This window comes from Passer domesticus, chromosome 28 (genome assembly GCF_036417665.1).
Source record: "Passer domesticus isolate bPasDom1 chromosome 28, bPasDom1.hap1, whole genome shotgun sequence".
Classification (NCBI taxonomy): domain Eukaryota; kingdom Metazoa; phylum Chordata; class Aves; order Passeriformes; family Passeridae; genus Passer; species Passer domesticus.
Window position 1 is genome coordinate 3,812,817 of NC_087501.1, and position 16,624 is coordinate 3,829,440.

A 16,624-nucleotide genomic window follows, 5' to 3' on the forward strand; every position below is an offset into this window, starting at 1 on the left:
CTGCTGCCGCTCACATCGGGCGGGACTTGGCCTTAAAGGGGCCGCGTGGGAGCGTGGCGCAGAGTTAATTACGCGGGGTTCATTAGTCGGTGCTGGTTCCGCGGGGGTGCCTATCGCCTCTTGTTCATTGCCCAGTGCCCGGTATTAATTAATTTCCCGGTGCCTATTGCCCGGTGTTACTTAATTACCCAGTGCCCAATGCCCGGTGTTAATTAACTGCCCCGTGCTAATTGCCCGGCGGTGTTCGGTCGTTTTCCTCCATCGCACCGGGCGGAGCAGCGCCCTGGCTCCCGCAGCCTCGGGGCAGCGCCATCCAGCTGTTCCCAGCTGTGCGTGAGGCTGCCGGGGCTGAGCCCGGGCCGAACTCCGGGCACCGCTGCCCCCTGCCCGGGGCTGGACGGGCCCGGCTGTGCCACCCGCCCCCATCCCGGGACACCCGGAGCGCCCCTGACCCCCATGGGATGGAGCGGGGATGGTGCTGGTGACGCTGGAGCATCCTCGGAGCCGAGGGGATGGAGGGGGATGAAGGGAGAGCAGCCCGGACCCCGGTGGGATGAAGGGACCGGAGCCCCCTGCCCCCGGTGGCACGGAGCGGGCACAAAGGGACACGCCGAGCCGGGTGCTGGTGGTGCCAGCGCCTCCGGACACTTTATTGCTCCTGCCCCGAGCCCTCCCGGCAGCTCTGGGAGCGAAGCACCGAGCAGAAGGCGCCCGGTGCCGGCTCCCCGCGGTGCCCCGGCCGTGCCCGAGGCTCCCGGTGTCCTCCCGTCGCTCCGTGCCCTCACTGGCAGCCCCGCAGGACCCCCAGCGCCTCCCTCACGGCGGCGAACATCATCCCGTCCAGCTGCCAGGAAGCAAAGAGGGGGCTCAGCACCGCTCAGCCCGCCCCGGCACCCCCAAATTCCCCCCGGAGCGCCCCCAAATCCCCTCCCCGGGCACGCACCTGGGCGCGGAGCTGCCGCGGGGTCCCGGCGGGGCCGGTGCCGAGGTGGCGGAGGCGCACGGCGCTCTCCGGGGACAGGAATTGCTGCTCCACGCTGATGGTGCCGCCGAGGCTCTGCACCTGCCCGGGTTTGCCGTGCCTCAGTTTCCCCGCGGGGGGTTGGCACAGCCTCGCGGGGAGGGGTTCGGCGCCGCCTACCTGGTGGGGAGCCCCGGCGGGGACCAGCACGGCGTCCCCCGGCAGCTGCAGGAGGCTCCAGCCGCTCACCCCGCACTCGTCCCGCAGCCGCCGCCGCAGCCCGGGCTCCAGGTAGCGCCCGGGGGGCTCCGCCGGGGCCGCCCCGTCGCGCCCCGGCTCCCGTGCGGTGCCGGGCCGAGCGGAGCCGGGCTCCGCAGCGGGCTCGGGACCCCCGGCGCCCACCCGGCGCAGGAATTCGCGGATCCGCGGGGCATCCTCGGCGCGGAAGATGTGCCAGAGCGCCCCGGGCCGCGCCCCGGCGCCGAGCCGCGCCCGCTGCGCCGCCTCCAGCTCCTCCGCGCCCGCGGGCAGCGGCAGCTCTGCGGGGACACGGGGCTCAGGGGGGGCGCGGGGCGCGGGGCTGGGCCTGGGGGGGCCCGCACCGCCCCCCGTACCCCGCGGAGCGGGCTCTGAGTGCGCCAGGACGGTGATGGAGTCGGCCGCTTCCACCGTCAGGGGTTTGGTCCCGAAGTTCTGCTGCTGCGGATGCGCGCCTGGAGGGGATTGGGGATTGGGGCGGGAGTGAGCCAGGCTGGCACCCAAACACGGGAACCCCCAAAGCCCGGGACCCCCCAAAACCCGGGAACACCCAAAGCCCGGGAATCCCTAAAGTCCTGATGCCTCTCAAAGCCCCGGTGCCCCCCAAAGCCCCGGAGCCCCGCAAAGCCTCAGAGCCCCCCAAAACCCCAGTGCCTTCCCCAAAGTCCAGCTGTCCCCAAAGCCCCGGCTGCCCCCCAAAGCCCTGGAGTTTCCAAGGCCCCAGTGCCCCCAAACCCCCGGCTATCTCCAAAGCCTCGGTGCCCCACAAAGCCCTGATGCCCCCCAAAGCCCGGGAACCCCCCAAATCCCCGGCTGTCCCCCAAATCCCCGGAGCCCCCCAAATCCCCGGTGCCCCCAAGCCCCGGCACCGCTCTCACCGTAGGCCACGCAGACGCGCGGGCGGAGCCAGCGCCGGCCCCGCCGGCCCGGCAGGTAGCTGGCCAGGTTGAGGCGGCCGCTGGCCCCGCAGTACTCGGGCAGGGGCAGGCTGGCCTGCAGGTTGGTGGCCCTGTGGCACAGGGGGTGTGGTGACACTCAGGACCTCCCCCAACCCCAATGACCCCGCTGGCGCGGGGAGGGGGCGTCGGGGCGATGCCACCCTGTGCTGTCACCCACCGGCTCAGCTCCGTGTCCCCAAGGGCACGCTCCAGCTTCAGCGGGTCCCCGCTGCCCTGCTCCTGCTCGGGGGATGCTGTGGGAGGGAGCCACGACAGCGATGGAGCCCGGCCCCCCTCGCACCTCACCCCAAAATCACACCGGGGACCCCACTGGCTCCTCGTCCCCTCACCTGTGCTGGCGGCAAAGCCATCCCAAAACTGGCGGCTGCTCATCCGGACCCGGCTCCGCGGTGCCCGCAGGTTCACGGCCTCCACCTCCTCCTCCTCCTGCCCCGGGGGCTGGAAGGATTCGGGCGCCCACAGCCGCGGCTCCAGCCTCTTCTGCAGCCCTGAAACCAGCACAGGCTGCCGGGGCAGCCGCGGCTCAGTGGGGAAGCTGGGGGGCTCGGGCTGTCACCCCACACGCAGGGACGGGGGGCTCCGGGGTGTCACCCCACAGCCAGCTCCGGGGTGTCACCCCACACCAGGAACGGGGGGCTCCGGGGTGTCATCTCACACCAGGAATGGGGGCTCCGGGGTGTCATCTCACACCAGGAATGGGGGCTCCGGGGTGTCATCTCACACCAGGAACGGGGGGCTCGGGGTGTCACCCCACACCAGGAACGGGGGGCTCCGGGGTGTCATCTCACACCAGGAATGGGGGCTCCGGGGTGTCACCCCACACGCAGGAATGGGGGGCTCGGGCTGTCACCCCACACCAGGGACAGGGGCTCACCTGGCCCTGCCTCCAGTGCTCCTGGAACAGTTTGTAGTTGCTGGCGTGGCCCGGCTCGTGCAGCCAGAGCAGCCCGCTGGGGGTCAGGATGCAGTGGGATGCGGGGGGGTCCGGAGAGCCGGGGGGGCTCAGCTCGGCCCCCGCCTGCCTCTCCTGGATCTTCTTCTCCACCACGCGGGCGATGATGCTGTCCAGGATGCTGGTCAGGCGATTGTCCTGGGGGGACGCGATTGGGGAGCCCCTCAGGGCACGGGGAACCCCCCCAGCCCCGGCAGAGCGGGGTGGGCAGCAGGGATGAGGTGGGCAGTAAGGAACGGGGTGGGGAGCAGGGAATGGGGTGGGCAGCAGGGCAGAGTGTGGGCAGCAGGGAATGGGATGGGCAGTAAGAAACGGGGTGGGCAGCAGGGAATGGGGTGGGCAGCAGGGCACAGGGTGGGCAGTGGGGCAGGGGGTGGGGAGCAGGGAATGGGGTGGGGAGCAGCGAAGGGGATGGGGAGCAGGGAATGGGACGGGCAGCAGGGAATGGGGTGGGCAGTAAGGAATAGGGTGAGCAGCAGGCAATGGGGTGGGCAGCAGGGCACAGGGTGGGCAGTAAGGAACGTGGTGGGAAGCAGGAAAGGGGGTGGGCAGCAGGGAATGGGATGGACAGCAGGAGTGGGGATGGGGAGCAGGGAATGGGGTGGGCAGTAAGGAATAGGGTGACCACCAGGGAATGGGGTGGGCAGCAGGGAATGGGATGGACAGCAGGAGTGGGGATGGGGAGCAGAGAATGGGGTGGGTAGCAGGGCACGGGGTGGGCAGTAAGGAACGGGCTGGGCAGCAGGGAAGGGGGTGGGCAGCAGGGCACGGTGTGGCCCGAGGGTCGCGGGACTCACGCTGGGCAGCGCCGGTGCCACGGGGGCGAAGGCCATGCGCACCCCGTCCTGGCCCAGGCACAGCTTCACGGCGGTGGAGGCCAGCAGGTCGCAGAGGGTCGTGCTCTGCACCGCCCCCCCCCGCGCCGGGGGCTGCCCCGGGGACGGCGGCCCCCCCTCGGGGCTCTCTGCTCGGGGCACAACGCGGTCAGGGTCGCCCACGCCGCCCTCCGCACGTCACCCCCCACCCGGCACCCCAAAACGGGAGGGGGTGCGGCATCCCTGACCCCCCCGGAGCGCGGCCGTGCCCGCGGCGGGGGGGTCGCAGCCGGCCCTACCTTCCTTGATGGGCCGGGCGGGGTCGGCGGGGCCGTGGCTGCGGGGGGGCACGGCGGGCACCGCGGCCCCCGGCGGCTCCTGAAACACCCGCAGCAGTGGGGATCCAGGCGGGAGCCGCATCCCACGCCCTGCGCGGGGCTGGGGCGCACCCGCACCCCCTTTTCCCCAGCATCCAGAGCCCCCCCCCCCCGTACCTGCCTGCCCGGGGGCTCCGCCAGGCTCTGCTCCGCGGCCCCCGCCCCGCAGGGACAGCGCGACTCGATGCCAAACTTGGCCCTGACCTCGTGCAGGAGCTTCCAGAGCCGGGTCAGGACTGGGGGAGGATGGGGACAGGGGTGTCAACCTCCCAGCAGCGGCCAAAGCGGGTTTTTGGGGCTGGGGGAGGCACTCACCACAGGTGGGGACGAACTGCGTGGGGACCAGCGCTGACACGTGGTGGTCCCGCCCGGGGGCACACTCCGGGGGCAGCGCCGGACCCTCTGTGTCAGAGAGGTTTCGTTTGTCCTCACGGAGCCCCCCAGGGCTGACACCCCTTTCTCCACCCCTCGCCGTCCCCGTACCAGCGCCACTCTCCTCCCGCCGGCTGCGGTGGCACTCGGGGCACAGCTGGAAGCCACATCTGGCGCAGCTCCAGTGGGAGTTGAAGAAGCCACGCTGGCAGGCGTCACAGAGCTGGGGGGCTCCTTCCCCCCGCCGCCAGCCCGTCACCCCTGCGGGAAACACAGCCTCAGTGTCCCCGTGTCCCCGTGCCCCCAGTGCCACCCCCGCCCTGCTCCCTGCTCACCCTCGGGCCCGCCGGGGGCTCCCGGCCACGTGTCCCTGTCGCTGCGGACGGCGGCGCAGAAGGGGTCCCCCAGGACCCCCAGCAGGTACTTGGCCAGGCAGAGGCTGCTCCCCGCGCTCCGGAGCCCCGGGGCAGCGCCGGCCGCTTCCCCCTCGGCCTCCCGCAGGCTGCAGAGGCCATCGACGCTCAGCTCGCCGCTGTCCCCCAGGGCGAGCCTGCAGGGACGGGGGACAGAGATGGGGGCGCTCAGAGTGGGGGGATGAGAGGAGAGGTGAAAACTTGGGGTGGTGGGAGAGGAGAAAAGAGGAGAAAAGGTCGGGACAAGAAAGTGGGGGGAGAGGGGGGGATTCCTCTAAAGTGGGGTGACAGGAGAGGGTGTCCCAAGGCAGGGTGACAGGAGAGGGTGTCCCAAAGCAGGGTGACAGAGAGGATGTCCCAAAGCAAGGTGACAGTAAAGGGTGTCCCAAAGGAGGGTGTCAGCAAGGGATGCTCCAAAGTGTGGTGAAGGGAGGGGATGCTCTAGAGTTGGGTGACAGGAAGGAAATGCCCTGAGCCGGGGTGATAGAAGGGGACGTTCCAAAGTGGGGTGATCAAAAGGGACACTCCAAACAAGGGGCTGCTCCGCCGCCCCCTGGCACGTCCTGCTGGGCGCCCCCGCCCCGAGCTCGCCCCGGGCTCACCTGCGGAAGTGCAGCAGCCTGCAGGTGCTCTCGGGGGGCTCCTCCTCCTCGCCCTCGGGGTCCCCCCCGGCGCGGGGGGCGCAGGCACAGCAGCGGGGGATGCCGGGGGGCAGCGCCGTGCAGGGCAGGCTCTGCAGGCACCACGGCTCCCCCGCACGGCTCGGCGGCTCTGGGGACACGGGAAGCGCTTGGGGACACCGCGGAGCCCCATCCACAGCAGCCGCGAGGGACTGGAAGTGCCCGAGGACAGCTTGGACAGGGCTTGGAGCAGCCTGGGGTGGTGGAAGGTGTCCCTGGGCACGGCAAGGGGTTGGGACTGGAAGGGTTTTAATGTCATTTTTATGGTTCCTTCCACCCCAAAGCATTCCAGCATCCTGTGACTGGCACGCTGTGGCGGGGGCTGGAAACTGGGCCAGAAAGTAGGGCTGGAAAGTAGGGCTGGAGCTGCTCAGAGCTCGGGCCTGGGATGCCAACACCTCCCCGAGGAGTTACTGCCTGAACCGCAGCGCTCCCAACCCCCGGGAATCCCCCCCGAGGGTGTCACGCTGCCCCAAAGGGACATTTCCATCCGTGCCCACCCCGGGAACCGCTGCCAGACCCGGTCACGCCGGGAAAAACCCCAGCGCAGCAGGTTCCGCAGCCCACACGTGTTCCCAGCTCGTGTTGTGGGCGCCGGGAGCCGCGATGCAAAATTCCCTCGGGATCGGGTGCTGCCCCCGCCCTCTCCGCGCATCCTGTGCGTCCTCACCTTCCTCTCCCAGCTCCATCCTCCTCTCCTCGGCGTCACCCGCGCTCTCCGTGCCATCACCCGCGGTGCCCTTGGTGCCCCTCTTGGCCGCCCCGGCGCCCTCTCCGGCGGGGCGGGGACCCTCGGCGGTGCCGTGGGGGCGTTTGGCCGAGCGCTTGCCCTCCCCGGGGGGCTCGGGACCCCCGTCCCGCCGGGGAGCTTTGGAGCGAGGCAGCGACTGCTCCGAGTGCCGCGTCAGCCACGTCTTCTTCAGCTTGGTGTGGTTGCTGGGGGGGCACGGAAAGCGCCCCCCGGCCATGCCCAGGGGGGGCTCGAAGGGGTTGGGCACCCCCGGGCACCCATCGCAGCCCGGCGTGGGGCACAGACAGCCCGGGGGGGGCTCGGGCTTGGCCGGAGCCGCTGGGTGCGAGAGATGGGGCTCCCCGCACGCCGGGGGCGAGCCGGGCTGGGCGCTTCGGTAGCCCAGGAGCTCGTCTTTGGGCTCCAAGGGCCGGCCCGGCCCCGTGTCCATGGAAAAATCGGCGGCGTGGGGCCGCGCGCCCACCCAGGGCCCCCCGCAGCCCCCCGAGCCCCCCGAGCCGGGCTGCAGCAGGAACAGGGGGCGGCTGGCGCCGGGGGGAGGCGTGCGGGGATGGGGAGCGGGCACCGCCGAGCTGCCCCCCGCCCGGCCATCCCTCCACGGGGCTGCCGGCAGCTCCGGCACCGCCGGCTCCCCCTCCCCGTCTCCGTCGTGCCCTGCTCGGCTCTTGCCCAGCAGCTGCGGCGCCGCGTGGTTCTTGGCCGAGGGGTGGAACCCGGGTCCTTTCTTGGCGTAAAACTCCTGGAAGGGAGCAGAGGGGGGGTGTCACCCCAGGCGGGGGTCCCCGTGTCGCTGCTGTCACCCACATCCCCGCGAGGGGGTGGCGGGGAGCGTTCCGTCCCCTGCCTCAGTTTCCCCACAGCCCTGCCGGGCTGCGCAGCCGCCCGGTGCTTCCCGGTGCCCGGGGCCGGGTCCTGGGGTGCCCGTGTGCCCCGCTGCCAGCGTGGGAAAGGAATGGGGAGCCGCAGCGGCACGGGGCGCGACGGGCGCGCCCAGGGCTGGCAGCGCTGCCTCCCGCCGCCCCCGTGCCGCGGCTCCGCCGCCGTGACTCAGCCCGGGGGTGGCACCGCCCGCGGGGACACCGCGGAGCCCCGGCGGCGTCACCCCGGCGGCGCTCGGGGGGCTGGGACCCCCCCTGCCGGGCTGCGGGGGGGAGCAGAGGGCTGTGCCCCTTCTGGGGGTGCTGCCAGGCCCCGCCCGGGTGCTGGTGCCAGCATCGCCTCTCCCAGCCGGGCTCAGGCGGGGCTGGAGCCGCTGTCACCTCCGGGGAGCCCCGGGACCGCCGAGCATCATCGCTGCGGAGGTGTCCTACCTTGTTCCCTGAGCCGGAGAAGCCGTCGAAGGGGGCTGGAGCCGCCTTGCACCTCGGCGGGACCCCCAGGTAGAGGGGCTGTCCCCAGGGGGGGCGCGTAGGAGCCCAAGGGCCAGTCCAGGCCGGCGAAGCGCCCGTCGCCCCCCGGGCCCGGCCCCTCGGCCCCCGCGCCGCCGAACGGGGGCTCGGCCGGGGGCCCGGCGGGCAGCAGCGAGGACAGCAGGAAGGGGCCGTGCTTGGCCTCCACGAGGAAGGGGCAGTGCGGGAAGGCCGGGGGGTCTCCGGCCGCGTCCCCCGCCGCGCTGCGGGGCTTGCCGGCCGTGCCGGGGCGCGGCGTGTCCAGCCCGGGCACGGGCAGCGGGTAGCGCTGGTACGCGTGGCTGTAGAGGGCCAGCGGGGCCAGCACGGCCTCGGCCCAGCGCGGCCCCGGGCGCTCCTTGCCCGGCTCCCCCCAGCCCGCCTTGGGCTGCCCGTTCCGGGGCGGCGGCAGCGGGGGCAGCTCGGCTCCGTCCTTGGGGCGGCTCAGGCACGGCGGGGCCGGGGCGTAGGGACAGCCCAGGCGGCCAGCGGCGAGCTCCCGGACGGGCCCCAGGCATCCCTCGGAGCCCCTCCAGGGACATCCTTTCTCCACGGCGTAGCTCAGCTTGCCGGGCTCCGGGTAGCCCGCGAGTCCCAGCTCGGCAGCGGCGCTTCGGGATAAAAGCATCCCGCTGCTCTCCATCCCCCGGGGGTCCTGCGCGGCCTCCGGGGCTCTTCTCCACCGCGCCGGGGTCTCCCCCATCCTCGCGTCGCTGGCCATGCTGCTCCGACACTCATGTGGTGCTCAGCGCCGTCCCGGGCAGGCCGGATCCTGCGGGCAGGGAGGGGGACATCAGCGGGGAGCAGCGCCCACCCCTGCCCGGGCAGCGCTGCGGGGAAACTGAGGCACGGGGATGCTTGGGGGCGTTGCTGGGGGCTGCCTTCCACCATCCCCGCTCCCTCCTCCCGTGTTGGGTGGGAGGCTCCCCGCACGGCGCGGGGGTCCCCGGCTCCCGCGCCCCGCGGCATCCGCCGGGGTGCACGATCCGGGCGGACACGTGTCTGGGCCGGGTGTCGCCGTGCCGTGCCGTCCCTCCTGCGCCCATCCCGGCGGGGCTGGCGGCCGGGACGCTCCTCGCGCCCACCAGTCCCTCCGCGCCCAGGCTGGCCCCGCGCCCGGCCGCTGGCACCCAGCGTGGGGAGGCCGTGCCCCGCGCAGGTATTCGCCTCCGGCCAGGGCTGGGCTGCGCTTCCCAGGAGGGCTTCCAGCGAGGGGGGAGCTCCCCGCTGGCAGGGGCCCCTCCTGGGAGAGATGCCGGGGGGGATTTGCAGGATTAACCCTGCCCCGGGACCCGGGCCACACGCAGACGCGGGTGCGGAGCCAGACCTCGCAGCGCCGGCGGTGGCATCCCGCGCCCGTGTCCCCCTGCCCGCCGTGCCCGGCTGCTGGAGGGGGACAGAGCCGAGCTCAGCAGCTCCCGGCCCTGCTGCGGGGTGGCACAGAGCCGCCCCGAGGGCATGGGGACAGGAGCAGCGTGAGGACAGCCGCGTGTGTCCCCAAACCCGCTCGTTCCTGTCACATCCTCCTCCCAGAGACGCAAAGTCCCCGTTCCCGGTGCTCGGGAAGCATCCCGGGCACCCTGTCCGAGCCGGGGCACCCCGGCGCACAGGGACACCCTGGGGACAGCCACCCCATCCGTCCAGGCTGTCCCGCCCTGTCCCATCTCAGGAAGCTCTCCCGGCACAGCTCCCCAGGGCCCCGAAGCTGCGCCACCACCGCCATCCTCGCGGTCACCCCGAGGGTGACATTGCCCCAGGTGACGCTGTCCCCGGTCCCTCATCCCAGCCGGAGCACAGGAATCTGCTCGGCGAGCATCCCCCCCGCCCCCCAGCTACCTGCAGGGTCCATCAGGGACCCCAGCGCCGAGGACGAGCGGGGTCTCCGCCGGTGACACCGGCTCGGGAGAGGCGAGCCCGGCCGGCCGGGGGCACCTAAACCCACAGGCTGAAGGGGTCCGGCTCCGGGATCTGGAGGAGGCAGAAAGCCGCCCGGGCGGCCCTGGGGATGTTCTTCTCCTCGTGCTGGAGCTGGAGTTTTTGATCCATTGGCTTGGGAGTCTCCGTGCTCCTCCTGCCTATCGTCCTACGAGCTGGGGGTCCCGGCGGGGCAGGGGTACCCAGGGAGCAGCGGCAGCACAGCGGCACCTTCCCCCTGCTCTAGGCAGCCCTGAGCATCCTGAGACAAGGAGGCGGCAGCGGCTCTGCTCCCCACCAGCGTGCAGCCTCCGCCGGCTCCGGCAGCGACTGGGGCGGGCGGCAGCGATGCTGGGGCTGCTGACGCCCGGGAACCGGGAATCGGCGCGGTGCCGGCGGTGCCGCCCAGCCCCGGGGGCACCGGCGGCGGTGCCAAGGCGGGCAGGTGTGCTCTGCCCCGTGCGGGTGAAGAAAGCGCCCTTTGTTCGCCAGGGCCGCCCCGTCACCAATGAAAGGCTCCAGCCGCCCGCTCCGGGCGAAACTGGAACGGGACAAACACCGGGATGGGCCACGAGTCCCTGTCCCGGTGCTGGGGACGGGGCCAGCACGGAGCAGGTGGCCATCCTACGGGATGGGGGTCCCCAGGACCCCAAACCCCCTCGGCTCTGGCCAGAGGTTACAGATCTGGCCCCGAGGGTGCTCCGGAGCCGTGTCCATCCCTCCTGCACCGCCCGGGGTGCGGGCAGAGCTCCCCCCCTGCAGACCCCCCCAGCAGGCGGCTGGGGAGAGCAGGGTGTGCTCCGAGGGGCTCCGAGGGCCTTGGGGAGCACAGGAGTGCTGTGACAGCATCCGGGTGGTGCCACCCTCACCAGGCAGGAGGAGGGAGTGCCTGGGGCCTCCCGTCCCTGCCCTGCAGCCCAGCAGGGGCACAGAGATCCCAGCTGTGCCCACCAGGGTCACACAGATCCCAGCTGTGGTCGCCAGGGTCACACAAATGCCAGCCATGCCCACCAGGGTCACACAGACCCCAGCTGTGTCCACCAGGGTCACACAGACCCAACCAATGCCCACCAGGGTCACACAGACCCCACCAATGCCCACCAGGGTCACACAGACCCCACCAATGCCCACCAGGGTCTCACCCATCCCACCCGTGCCCACCAGGGTCACACAGATCCCACCCAGCCGTGCCCACCAGGGTCTCACCCATCCCAGCCATGCCCTGCAGCCCACCAAGGAAAAGCTGGGACCTTGTGGGTGCCCCCCACAGTGTCCCCAAGCCCCAGGACCCCCAGCACGAGGACACCCCGCCCCAAACCCCCAGCACCCCCAGTGGGGAGCGAGGAGCAGACCCGGGGGGTCTCCCAGGCAGAGCCCCCGTTCCTGGGCTCGCGGGGAGCTGGCACTGGTGCCAGCAGCGCCGTGCGGGTTTATGTAACCCGCGTGTGTCCCCGGGCCGTGCCCGCCTTACATAAACCCATCCCTGGGCACGGCCGGCCCGGCACGGCTCGGCACGGCTCGGCAGCGGGGCCAGGCGGGCTGGGGGCACGGCAGAAGGGGTGAGGGCAGGCCAGGGCCCGCGGGAGCCGGGCAGCGCCACGGGCAGCTCCAGCCCAGCCGCTCCTCGGCCCGGTCCCGCCGGGAGCTGGCAGCGGGGGTTAACCCTTGCCTGGTCGGGGTAGCTCGGCCGTGCCAGGCCGTGCCATGCCATGGCGGGACCGCCAGCCCTGCTCGCCCAGGAGGTCTGGGGGGTTTGGGGCGCTGCTGGCTGCACCCAGTGGGTGCCAGGGAACAGGGAGGGGACCCAGACAGGGCTCGGGGCGAGGGAGAGCCCGCGCCTGCCTGCGATGAGAAGGTGCTGAAAGACAAACTCTTCCCGCTCCTCCCTCCCCTCCGCAGGAATGATGGATCCGGAAGGGCTGGCACGGGGCTGGCAGCCGGGAGGGACCCCGGGAAGGGTCTGCAGCGTCCCGGCGTGCCCGGGGGGCTCTGGGGGTGCCCGGGGTGTCGGGAATGTCGCGAGGGAGGGGACAGGTGGGGAGGGGGACGGACGCACCGCGCTGAAAACACCAAGGAGGGTCGGTCGGTGACAGCCACTGCTGGGGCAAGGAGCGGGGAGCAGGGGGATGATGGAGGGACAGCAGGGAATTTCCCACCATGCACCGGGGCAGCATCCCTGGGCACTGTCCCCTCCCCACGCCACGCTGCCCTCGGCGTGCCAGGGAGCCTGGGGGAGCCGTGCCAGGGCCAGTGCAGCCCCCACGGGGCTCAGCCACTGCTCCTCAACCCTTGCCCAGGTCCCTTCACTCCCTGCCCGTCCCAGAGGACCCCCAGAGGGTCCCCAGGGTGAGCCGGGGGGGTCCAGGCTGGGTTTGGGCTTTGCCAGCTACGAATAACCCCCGAGGGGGTTCTGCCCTGGTGGCTTGGCACAGAGCTCCAAAATCCTTGGTTTTCCCCCAAATCAGAGGGCGAGCAGAGGGACGGCAACACCCGGGAGCCGAGCGCTGGCCAGAGCGCCACCGCAGGAGGCCGGGAACTCCCGAATTAGAGACCCCGGCACCCCTGCCCGCTCCAGCACGGGAGCATCCCTGGGCACTGTCCCCGCGCTGTGGGGACGCGGGGTGCAGGGACACTGTCCCCGTGGTGTCCCCTGGGGATCGTGGGGGACGCTGTGGGGACGTCAGGCAGAGGGACACTGTCCCCATAGTGTCCCCCGGGCTCATGGGGGACACTGAGAGGAGGTGAGGCAGAGGGACACTGTCCCCAAGGTGTCCCCGGGGATCGTGGGGGACGCTGTGGGGACGTCAGGCAGAGGGGCACTGTCCCCATGGTGTCCCCATGAGGGACACGTGTGGGACAGGGGATCCCCAGAACGATCCAGCACCGCGGGAGGGGTGGATGAGGGTCCTGCTCCCCCAGAACCCCTCTCCCGGTGTCTCAGCAGGATCGTGCCAGCCCCATCCCGGTGCCCACAGCCCCCGGCCGGACCAGGGCACCCCCAGCCCCACAAACCACCTCTGCCGGGGCAGGAACCCAAAACCCAGCTTTTTCCTCGTGCAAAATGGATCCCCGCTCCGGCTTGCCCGGAGTGCACACACAGAACCCCAGCCCTTCCTCCTCCTCCTCCTCCTCCTCCCAGCCCCGGCACGGAGCCCGGCACGCACCTACCTGCCTCCACCGCGGCGCAGGTGAGGAAGCTGAGGGAAGCAGAGGAAGGAGCCCCGATTCCCCCCCGTGCCCAGCACCGGGCGCGGTGGCCGCGAGAGCTTTTGTTAATCTGCACCCGGCGCTTAAATTAAAAAAAAAAAAAAAGGAAAAGAAAAAAAAGGGGAAAAAAAAGCCCCACGTCAAACCTTCAGGAGTCTGGAGGCTGCGGCGGAGCGGAGGGCACGGGAGGACACTCACTCCCACACGAGCAGCTTTCTGGGAATTAGGGCCACAGCCCAACTGCTCTGGCAGCCTGCGCTCCCCTCCAGCCCCGGCTGCCGGTGCGGCGGGGCCTGCCGACCTCCCCGGTGCCGGTGCCGGTTCCGGAGAGCCCCAGCGGCCCGGTCCGGCCCCGCCGCCGCAGGGTCGGACGCTTCTCCCGGCCCTAATCTCCCGCTTTTCCCCAGGGAGGTGAGTAAGCATCGCTAATCCCGCTCGCTCCGCTGCCGGGGACAGGCGAGCCGCTCCCCCGGGCTGGGGCCGCTCCCGACCCCCCAACGCGCCCGGCCCGGCTCGGCTCGGCTCGGCTCGGCTCGGCTCGCCCCTCCCGGGTGCCGCACGCCCTCAAGGCGAAGCTTGGGATGGACGGAGCGAGGAGAAGGAGCGAGGAGAAGGAGCGGCTGGTCCGCGTCAGAGGGCACGGCGCGATGTCGCAGCGCACCCACCTGTGCCGGTGTCCCCCATGTCGCCGTGCCAGCCCCGCGCGCGGCCCGGGAGTGCCGGGGGGGACGCCGCAGGACCCGCAGGGGATGGATGCTGCCGCGCCCGCATCCCTCCTTCCCTCCCGGGCGCGGACCGGCCGTCCCGGGCAGCCCCGCTGCGGGGCACGGTGCCCGTGCTGTGCCACCCCCGGCCCCCCTCCGCGTGCCCGGGACTCCTGTTTACCCCGCGCCAGGAACCGGCTGCAAATGCCTTGATGTCATTAAAAGCTCACCCCGGGGCCGAGGGCTTAGGACGGCAGCCAGGGACACGGGCAGCCCGCTGCCACCTGCGTGCCGCCCCGGCGGGTGCCAGCTGCCCGCGGCCCTGGCAGCACCTACCTGGCAGCGCCCGGCGGCTCCTGCCCTCAGCCCGGGCCCCTCCGGCGTGCCCAGCGCGCTGCCGGGGTGCCGTGGTGACACGGGACAGGAGCGGTGACACGGCACAGGAGCGGTGGGCAGCCTCTGCCCGCTGCCTCAGTTTCCCTTGGCGGCCGGCAGTGCTGTGCCTCAGTTTCCCCCGGTGGCCGGAGATGCTGTGTTGTCGCCAGAGCGCGATGCGCAGCTCGCCCTGGAGGTGATGCTCGGCTCCCCACCGGCCCGGGGATCGCGGTCCCCAAAAAATCCTCAGCCCAGCGCGGTGTCGCGGCAGGGACACGGAGCCGGAGCCGTGCTCGGTGCCAGCGCGGGCTGGCTGGGGACAGCCGGGTCCCCGGGGGGACAGGCGGCTGCGGGGAGGAGGGGGCGATGCAGCAGCGCTCCTTCAGCTGTGTCCTCCCACACTCCCGTCACCTCGAACGCCCTTTTCCCGACCCCTCCCGCCACCGCCGCGCTTCCCACCCGTCATCCTCTTCCTCGCCATCCTCCTCCTCCTCCTCATCCTCACCAGCGGCTCAGCGGCAGCCCGGGGGCATGTGCGCGCCTCAGACGCGCTGTGGGGGCGCAGCGGGAGCCCCCCCAGAATGAGGAGGGGGGGTTTCACCTGCGCGGCAGCGCTGGGCAGGGGGAGGCAGGTAGGGAGGGAGGGAGGCAGGGGGGTCTCATCCCCCCGCCCGCGGCTCCTCAGCCCGCCCTCGCTGCCCTCTGCGGCGGGAGGCAGCTGAGAGCTCCCGGGGCTGCCAGAGAAGAGGCTGCGTTTAAACAACAGACATAATTATGCTTTTGATACCGTCTGCTAAAAATACAGCGCGGTGCCGCGCGGGGAGCCATGTGTGCGCGGCCTCACATGGCTCCGGCCCCAGCAGCTGACTCAGGCAGCGGCCACGGCGGGGGACAGCCGTGGGGGGAGCCCCGGGGGTCACACCCTCACCTGGGACCCCCAAAGTGCCGGGCTGGGGGGAGAAGGGCAGCCCGGGGTGGCAGGAGCATCCCAGCGTGGAGGGAGCGGGGTGAGGTGAGCGGGGATGGGGCAGGGAAGGAGGGGGGCTGCAGGAGTGTGGGTGGCACTCGGTGTCACCAGGGTGGGGTTGGGAGGGGGTGAGGAGGAGGCTGGGGGGTGCAGGGGGCTCTGGGGGTGGTACCCCAAGCACCCAGCAGCTCCCTGCTGAGTTAAATCCCATTCAGGAGTGATGACCCCAATTTCCCTGACCCTGCAGCGCCCGGGGAGAGATGGGGTGGGTGACACCCCCGCAGTGGTCAGTCCTGGCACCCCCGGCCCTGCAGGAACCGGCAGTGGGGGCACCACGGCCCGGGGCTGGCACCACAGCGTCAGCAATGTCCCTGTCAGCTGGCACAGAGCAGCCCTGCGTCACCGGGTCCCCTGCCAGCTCCCAGGGATGCAGGCAGGGAGCCATTCCCCGGGTCCTTGTCACTCCCTGCCTCGTCCCCAGCCCCTCCCAGCGCTCCTGGAGCCCCTTCAGGCCCTGGAAGGGCTCTGAGCTCTCTCCTCTGCAGGTGAGCACCCCCAGCTCTCCCAGCCTGGCTCCAGAGGGGCTCCAGGTCTGGAGCAGCTCCGTGGCCTCCTCTGGACTGGCTCCAGCAGCTCCACGTCCCTCTGGCACTGGGGACCCCCGTGCTGCAGCTGGGGTCTCACCTGAGCGGAGCAGAGGGGACAATCCCCCCCGAGCCCGCTGGGAATGCAGCCCCTGAGCCCCCTCCATCGTGTCACTCCTACACCCCCCAGCCGCGCTGTCCCCGCACTGCAGCCACCCAAACGCTGCCCGGGGTTTTGGGGTGGGCCTGGGGGTCCCCACGGGGCTCAGCCCGGCAGCCCCTCCCCGGAGGGGCCGGCGGCAGCGGGCGAGCTCAGGTCAGGCGCTTAAACTGCTGCGCTGGGGCGGTGCCAGCGAGCCGGGGGGGATTAGGGCTCTGCTGATGCAGCCTGGCACCGGCCCGTGCGCTGACACAGCTGCCGGCAGCGCTGGCACCGCCGCAGCTGCTCGGCCCCGGGGGCACGGGCTGTGCCACCCCGCCCGGCTCCCGTCCCCTCCTCGGCTTTCAGCCCCCGGGGGACACGCGGGTTTCCCGAAGCGGGACACCAAAAGTCCTTGTTCCTTCCCAGGACCCCGCTTTGCCCAGCCTGGGAAGGCGCTGGTGTTGTGCCTCAGTTTCCCCGAGCTGGGAATCCGTGACCCCGCACCCCGGGGATGCAACACTGAGGCTCCAGCGCTGCTGGGAGCACCCCAACCTGCAAGAAGCCCCCTTTGACCCCCAGGTGGCCCCAGCAGCCTCCCTGGGCCGTATCCTTGGAGGAACCGCGCTCCCTAAGCGGCTTTAGGGGATTACAGCAGCCCCTGGCCCTCGCTGTCCCCACCCAGCCTTCCTTCTCGGCTGCTTTCAGTAATCGTCTCGCGGGCAGTTCCACGGGGCTAATCCAGCCACCTCCACCTAATCTGCTGCAGCAGCCCTGCCTGCCCCGCAGAGCCCGGCCCGGAGCTCCC

General features: G+C 71.9%; 1 protein-coding gene across 1 annotated transcript; it reads right to left on the reverse strand.

Moving 5' to 3' along the window:
* Positions 1 to 649: 649 nt before the first annotated feature.
* Positions 650 to 14,743, reverse strand: HR (HR lysine demethylase and nuclear receptor corepressor). Its single transcript, XM_064400223.1, is given in 19 exon segments — positions 650 to 844; positions 944 to 1,063; positions 1,142 to 1,500; positions 1,576 to 1,674; positions 2,098 to 2,228; positions 2,336 to 2,411; positions 2,508 to 2,682; positions 3,053 to 3,268; positions 3,928 to 4,094; positions 4,245 to 4,323; positions 4,440 to 4,558; positions 4,638 to 4,724; positions 4,806 to 4,955; positions 5,030 to 5,244; positions 5,710 to 6,097; positions 6,458 to 7,277; positions 7,849 to 7,944; positions 7,946 to 8,698; positions 14,088 to 14,743. Coding segments are annotated over 18 exon segments (4,062 nt in total). The 5' UTR covers positions 8,648 to 8,698; positions 14,088 to 14,743; the 3' UTR covers positions 650 to 781.
* Between the last annotated feature and the right edge of the window lie 1,881 nt (positions 14,744 to 16,624).